The 7,388-nt window shown below is 48.1% G+C and overlaps 1 protein-coding gene across 1 annotated transcript; it reads right to left on the bottom strand.

The window, feature by feature from the left end:
- Positions 1 to 1,224: 1,224 nt before the first annotated feature.
- MELLADRAFT_92226 (uncharacterized protein) lies at positions 1,225 to 6,116 on the bottom strand (the record flags this gene model as incomplete). Its single annotated transcript, XM_007405800.1, has 8 exons — positions 1,225 to 2,195; positions 2,260 to 3,258; positions 3,329 to 3,401; positions 3,554 to 3,807; positions 3,973 to 5,372; positions 5,440 to 5,596; positions 5,696 to 5,920; positions 6,017 to 6,116. 8 exons carry the CDS (start codon positions 6,114 to 6,116, stop codon positions 1,225 to 1,227), a joined length of 4,179 nt encoding a protein of 1,392 aa, XP_007405862.1.
- Positions 6,117 to 7,388: the final 1,272 nt, after the last annotated feature.

The following is a 7,388-nucleotide window of genomic DNA, read 5'->3' on the forward strand; positions in this document are numbered from 1 at the left end:
CACATTCTCATGGTTTAAGGGGCCAAGAGATGTAACCTGGCCTTGCTCTTCTTAGACACACTGCAGTTGTTAGCAGCTGACCTAGGTTACTTGGCATTAATTTTCTTGGCACAAAGCCTCTTCAATTACAGTACTTGTAGGTGTACATACCTGGCGCTACATACTTTTTTTTGGCGGGGAAAACAAGACCAATAGTATGTGGCAAAAAAAAGTAGGGCTGTGATCCGGACCCGGCCCGGCCCGGCCAACTCTGCCCAACGACTTACACAAAGCTGACGGTACACACCCCGGGGCTTTCATGTGTGGCTTAATAACAGCTGAATACCGCCCCTTGGGCACTTCAGGCAACTCAGGCACCCGACCCGGCCGGGGTGCCGACCCTTTTTTTGCCAAAAAAAAGCAAAAAATGCCTTCACACTACTCTCCTACCGGCCCTGGTTGGCCCTGAGCAGTTCTCAGAGGCCATTGGGGTAACTGAGGGCTTGATTTGGCCCCAGGGCCAGACCTGAACTCACAGGGTTGGGTCACAGCCCTAGCAAAATGTCTCTATGCCTACATACTTGCTTTGAGTCCCGTAAATGAATAATTTTTGCATGAGCATGGAAACCAACTGACACACAACTTACCTGTGAGCTGATCATCACCCACTGCCCCTGCCATGCGTCAGGGCTCAACTTTTGGGACTCTGATTCCAACTATTCATTACAATGGCATAAGTTTTTTTTCAGACATAACATGTAATGTATATTACATTCAAAATCATGTATCCCAATTCAATCCTAGGTTTTGCCTGTGTGCTTTGAAAAAGTTTTCTCACCTGGGCAATATATATGGCACATGCTAAATCATGCTTTACAATTCCATGTAGTTTTTGTTCTGGTACTGTGAGTGTCACTAAATTATTGACTATCATGTCATAAGGTTTCTTTTGTAGTACTACAAACCAGGCTATGTCACATTTCATAGCCTGATTTGTAGTACCACAGAAAAAAGCTTATGACATCAGAATGAATGATTTATTTACACTCACATTGAACAGAGGCAAGAGTCCTGACTACATGAGACATCACAATTCAATCAAGGTACATTAGGCATAGATTTTAAAGGTATCAAGCTTTAACTCCAATATTCCAAGAGTTATACATAGAGTGAGACTGTCATTCAAGAAAGATACAATTTGGTTGACCTGAAATTCCAAGAAAGATACATCAAGAAATTACACAATCATTCAGTGACTTCAGGAACTTTGGCAGCTGGTATATCAGGTAGTTCAAACAGCGGAGCTTTATAAGAGTCACCACCTGGAAAGAGAGACCTGTTGGTGCAGAAGGCAAAAAATTCCAACTCCATTGCCTTGCCTAGGTTCATCTTGGAAAAGTCAGTATGGTCCCATGAGTCATCATAAATACCAGAATCAAGATCCCTCCGAGCCTTTTCAAAACCTTGAGGGAAAAGCGCTTCTTCAATAGTATCTAAAATATACTTCTGGGTATACTTCCAGATGGGCTCTTCAAGCTTTTTTCCTCCTTGAAGTTTGTCAACCAGGACTATGAAGTGTGTAAGCTTCACCGCACCATATCTGTTGGCGTCAGTGGGGTAAGTCATGAGTCCCTTGACCCCACCAACAATAAAAGCGGTCAGCGCCCCAATGACTGGGTTTGGAATGGTGCCAGCACCAAGTTTTTTAGTCAGGCACTCATACTCGGCATTGAGATGATCGTGGGTGCCAGCAGGAGCTGTTGAAACAACTTGCATCGTGTGGAAGAATTTAGCCCGCACGCTTACAATTGCCTCCAAGATAGAGTAAAGTCGGTTCACCATATGTGACATGGTGATGACACAGTCAGAGATGTTCAGGATACGTTTGGGGTCTTCCTGTAGCTTTTGGAAGTGGAGGGCCGCGAGAAGACTTGAACGAACAGCTTGATTTGGAATGTTGGCTTCAGAAAAGTCCTGCGGTAGTGTAAGCTCAGGAGTATCCATTGAAGCATAAGTTACTGCGGCAACAATGGTTCTTACACCCTGAGCCAACCTTTTTGAACCAATGTTGTAGAAAATGGCAAGGATATTGCGTGTGAAGGTTGTATGACGTTTATCATCAGGAGTGGAAGGGAGGGAATTGCCGGTTATCGTAAGATCAAAGATATCCGGCCGGTGCCATGGTGCCTCACCGTCACTTTGAACGAGTGAAATGTCTGAACAAAGGAAAGAGAAGTCGTCAGTACAGCACAATGATGTGAACAGACAAAATTCACTTACTGGGCTTCCTTGCAATCCAGTCTCGCACGGCAAGGCTGGGCTTAGGCCCAAAAGACTCACCCACTTCCATGACAGCCCCACCCTCTGGGAAGCTCTCTCCTTCCCGGCGTTGAAGGAGAAGGTTCAGTATCGATTCATAAATCTGCGGCACGTCCGCGCTGACTACTTGGTTCCGGCGAACTGAAGCAGAGGTGACTTCAAATAGAGAGGGCTTGTCCACCTTCCAGAGGCCAGAGGGAGGAGACGGTGTGGGGATTTGGCGGACATCCGCGTTGACCGGAATAGGAACACCTCCAGGTGGAATCGGTGTGATCTGTGGTTGCTTTGAGGAGCTTGCCGAAGTGGTATTCAAGTTTGAAGTCACAGCACCATTAGAGGAGGGGAGATCCGTAGAACTATCAGGAGGATTGGATTGAGGGATGGCCGGAGGTTCTGTTGTGCCAGACTCGTGTGCAGACGCCACGTGTGGAGAATCTTCAACAAAGGGCTGGGATTTAGGTAGAGCGTGTTGCTTCTTCTTGCGCACAACTGGTGGGCTGTTGGTAGCAAGATCTTCCCTCGCGCCTAAAGTTTCTAGTTGAGGAGGGAGCTCGATAGGGGCCAAAGAAGGATCAATGACCACTTTTGTCAGTGCAGTGCTTGACAAGGTTGTGGTGGATGGCTGATCCTTGGGTGATGACAGGCCTTCAACAGGTAAAGTTGCGTCCGGACTGGCAGGCCTAGGAGTTGGAGCTCGAGAGGAAACTTGAGGTGCAGACGCTGGAGGAGTTGGCACTCGAGAGGACACTTGAGGTGAAGTCGCGGAAGGAGTCAGAGGCCTAGGAGTTGGATCTCGAGAGGGAACCTGAGCTGCAGCCGCTGGAGGAGTTGGCACTCGAGAGGGCACTTGAGGTGCAGCCGCTGGAAGAGCCGAAGGCCCAGGAGTTGGACATCGAGAACCAGCTACAGATAGAGGCGCTGGAGGAGTTGGAACTCGAGAGGACACTGGAGGAGTTGGCACTCAAGAGGGAACTTGAGGTGCAGTTGCTGAAGGAGTCAGAGGCCTAGGAGTTGGAGATCAAGAGGGAACTTGAGGTGCAGCCGCTGGAGGAGTTGGCGCTCGAGAGGGCACTTGAGGTGCAGCCGCTGGAAGAGCCAAAGGCCTAGGAGTTAGACATCGAGAACCAGCTACAGATAGAGGCGCTGGAGGAGTTGGAACTCGAGAGGACACTGGAGGAGTTGGCACTCAAGAGGGAACTTGAGGTGCAGTTGCTGAAGGAGTCAGAGGCCTAGGAGTTGGAGATCAAGAGGGAACTTGAGGTGCAGACGCTGGAGGAGTTGGCACTCGAGAGGACACTTGAGGTGAAGTCGCGGAAGGAGTCAGAGGCCTAGGAGTTGGATCTCGAGAGGGAACCTGAGCTGCAGCCGCTGGAGGAGTTGGCACTCGAGAGGGCACTTGAGGTGCAGCCGCTGGAAGAGCCGAAGGCCCAGGAGTTGGACATCGAGAACCAGCTACAGATAGAGGCGCTGGAGGAGTTGGAACTCGAGAGGACACTGGAGGAGTTGGCACTCAAGAGGGAACTTGAGGTGCAGTTGCTGAAGGAGTCAGAGGCCTAGGAGTTGGAGATCAAGAGGGAACTTGAGGTGCAGCCGCTGGAGGAGTTGGCGCTCGAGAGGGCACTTGAGGTGCAGCCGCTGGAAGAGCCAAAGGCCTAGGAGTTAGACATCGAGAACCAGCTTGAGATAGAGGCGCTGGGGGAATCTCGGGCTGAGAATCTGGTTCTCGAGACGAGACTGGAGGGATAGGATCTGAGGGACTGGCCAGCCTAGGAGTTGGAGGTCGAGATGGAAAAACAGGCGTAGGTGCGCGTATAAAAGGTTGGGATTCTTGTAGACAAGCACCATCCATAACCTTCAAGACTGCATGTAACTTGGATTCGACACCTTCGTCACATTGAGTGTCCCATCCTGGGGAGGCTCGAGAGCGTACAAGCCAGTGGCGAATAAGGCCATCGATGCCATAGCGACCGTGTCGTAGTGTCTGCACAAGGACCTCTGTGCCAATCCTCGCGTCCAAATACACCTCCAATTGTGGCCATACAGTACCTGGCGCAGGAGCTGAAAAAGCGGGCCTGAAGAATCCATGAAAGTCACCGTCCGGTTCACCAGATGGTATACTTGAGTCGTGCAAAGCAAGGGTTTCAATTGCTGAGACAACGAGTTCCAAAGTCAGCGGGAATTGGGTGGGGCCGCGAGGAACCGACTGTGTCACGGAAGTACTTGCCGTCGAAGTCGCAGGCTCGGAAGGATTTGACGTCGAAGTCGCAGGCTCGGAAGGATTTGACGTCAAAGTCGCAGGCTCGGAAGGATTTGATGGCAAAGTTGCAGGCACGGAAGGATCGGCGGAAAGCACGGAAGTTGATGTCAAAGTCGAGGTCACAAAGGGACTTGGGGTCGGATTTGAGATAGGGACAGAAGGGCCTGATCCCAATGGGATGGAGTTGCTCTGCAATACATCCCTGATGGCTTCAAGGCGGTCAATCATGTTCATCGAGTTGGATGGGAGCCAACGAGAATCCGATCTGACGGCCGTGTACCACCTAAAAAAAAGAATGTAGGCATCCATTCCTGCTTGTACATACCCAGGCCAGGTTGCACCGGGTAGCGCATCATCCCAAGCGGCTTTGACGCTCTCAGACAGGGACATGACAAGAGGCTGATTGTTTGGGGGATGAGAGAACCGCTTGTTGAAAAAGCGGTAAAAGGGGTCGGAGTCGTCCGGCCGCATAAGGGGAAGCCTGGAGTGGTTTCGACAATAGTCCATAATTGCATTGGAGACTGCGTAGGTAGCCAGTTCTGCACGAGCTCGCGGGGTATGAGGCGCTGCGCTGTACTGAGGTGGTGGCGTGACGGGGACAGGTGCCTTCATGGGTATGAACACAAGGTCCTCGTCGTCTTCGTGAACAGAAGGTGGGGGGGCTGCTTGAGCTAATACCCTTGAGTTTGCTACATTCTTCGCGGTGCGTGAGGGATTGTGACGAGGTGGCAGAGGGTCTTCCTGCGTGGTCTTTGACCTCTTGGGGTTTGAGGCAGTGCCTGAAACGTCATCGTCCAATTTGGGCAACGCGGAAGCTCTACGTTTGGAATTTTCACAAGGTGTGTGTTCCATGGGGCTCTCCAATTGGCGGTCTGGAGCTTTACCTTTGGAGTTGAGGCCAGGTGTCCGTTTGGTTTCCGATCGCGCGTGGGTCGAGGTCGAGGGGCCAGACTGGGGTGAAGGTCCCTGGGTTGAGGCCGAGGGGCCAGACTGAGGTGAAGGTCCCTGTGCCTGAGTGGGAAGGTTGACCTGAACGAGTGACTTGGGATCATTCACATACGTTCCGTTTCAAATACCTAGAAGACAGAAAATGGGAGTATCAATAAAGATGTCATGTGAATATGAACTTTGAAAACTCACAAATCAAGTCTGCTTTGACCTGGTTACCCGCACTTTGGAAGGTCTCAAAGGGATCAGTGGGGTGTGCCTTGTTCTGGAGCTCCGCCATGATCCACTCTCGTTGTTGAAGAAGGTTCGCTTTGAAATCGGCGAGCTCGATTGTTGTTTGCTGCCCATTCAGCAATTCTGAGTGGCTGTTGTGAAGAAGAGGTGTTGGGGCTTGTAGGTCGCATAACAACAAGTTCCCTGGCAAATGGGAGGGTTGAAAAGAATAATAACAAATTAGGAAAGACACCAAATTGTAAAAGACTGAACAAAAAAAATTGGAAGGTCTGCACTTACGTTGTGGGGTGCGGAGTGAGTTAACAGCGAACGATGCTGTGTTGTCAGGCTCCGATTCAGGGTCTGCAGAGCTGGATTGGGCGAAGTCGGATTCACCCATGGTGTTTCAACCGTGAATTCCTTTTTGAAAGACTACGTATGGCTTTGGATTACCGTTGAATCTAGTGAACGAATGATCCCTAGAATTACTATCAGTACTAATAATAATGTGATTCCAATAATAAAGAAAATAAGTGAAATAGAGAACAAGCAAAATAGAAATAAGTGAAATAGAACACAGGTAAAATTGGACTCCTATATAATTTTCCAAGTCTTGATAGTTGAGTATATTGAATTCAATTTATCAAGAACTGTATATATTGATCTAATGAACACATGTTCTTCAATTATGGATGATTTGTCAAGTAAGCTGGATTGAATTGAATGAGTATCTTTTCAATTATCGTCCTGGAATTTAATTTGAGGATTCTTTTTGAAACTTGACGTTTCTTTTTGAATGACTTCGGATGATAGTTAAATTCAGTTAACCAATGATGCCGTGAATAAGTATACTCGATAAGAAAAGTGTGACTCCTGTAATAAAGGAATAAGTGAAATCAACATCAAGTGAAACAGAAAATAAATGAAATAGAGGGTATGTGAATTTCTCTTGAATTTTTTAAATGATTAATAACAAAATGTCCTTTCAATTCGATTCGTTGAAATGATTCTTGATAATGTAGTATATTGAATTCACTCAATTGTTGACGTGATAATTTGGAATTATACTGATGTTCTTGATGTATGATCCTTCGAGTAATTCTTCGTGTAAATTTTTGATATCGACGCCAGGAGATGATTTTTTTTTCTCTTTCAAGGTCTCAAACGATTATTAACTGATTATTTTTCTTTCACTTCAAGTTGTTGGAAAGGAGTTTCAGTGAGTCAAACCTGTAATACAACGAGATAAAAACCAAATGTAAAAAACTGACAGAGGAGATCGGCGTCAAAGGAGATTGACATCGAAGTAGATCGGTATCGAAGAAGATCAACGTCAAAGGAGATCGACGTCGAAGGAGACCAATGTCGAAGGAGATCGGCGTTGAAGTAGATTGATATTGATCTTTTCAGGAGAATGACGTGGATGAACGAAGGCGGGATTGGCAAAAGATGTGGTCAAGGGATGAATTGGAAATGTGAAACACGCTTCAGGTATCCAGGGATAGCCTGGAATGTATCCGGCTGACTCGGACTGAGCCTTGGGCCGGGACACGGGTCAAAGTCGCCTGTGTATTGACATACGGGTGTATTGTGGCTCGGGTCATGGATCCTCTAGATGACCTGCAGCAGCAGCTGCCTGCCGTCTCCAAAACTCTTTGGCCCCCCCTTTTTT

The sequence above is a fragment of the Melampsora larici-populina genome (genome assembly GCF_000204055.1).
Source record: "Melampsora larici-populina 98AG31 unplaced genomic scaffold MELLAscaffold_4, whole genome shotgun sequence".
NCBI lineage: Eukaryota > Fungi > Basidiomycota > Pucciniomycetes > Pucciniales > Melampsoraceae > Melampsora > Melampsora laricis-populina.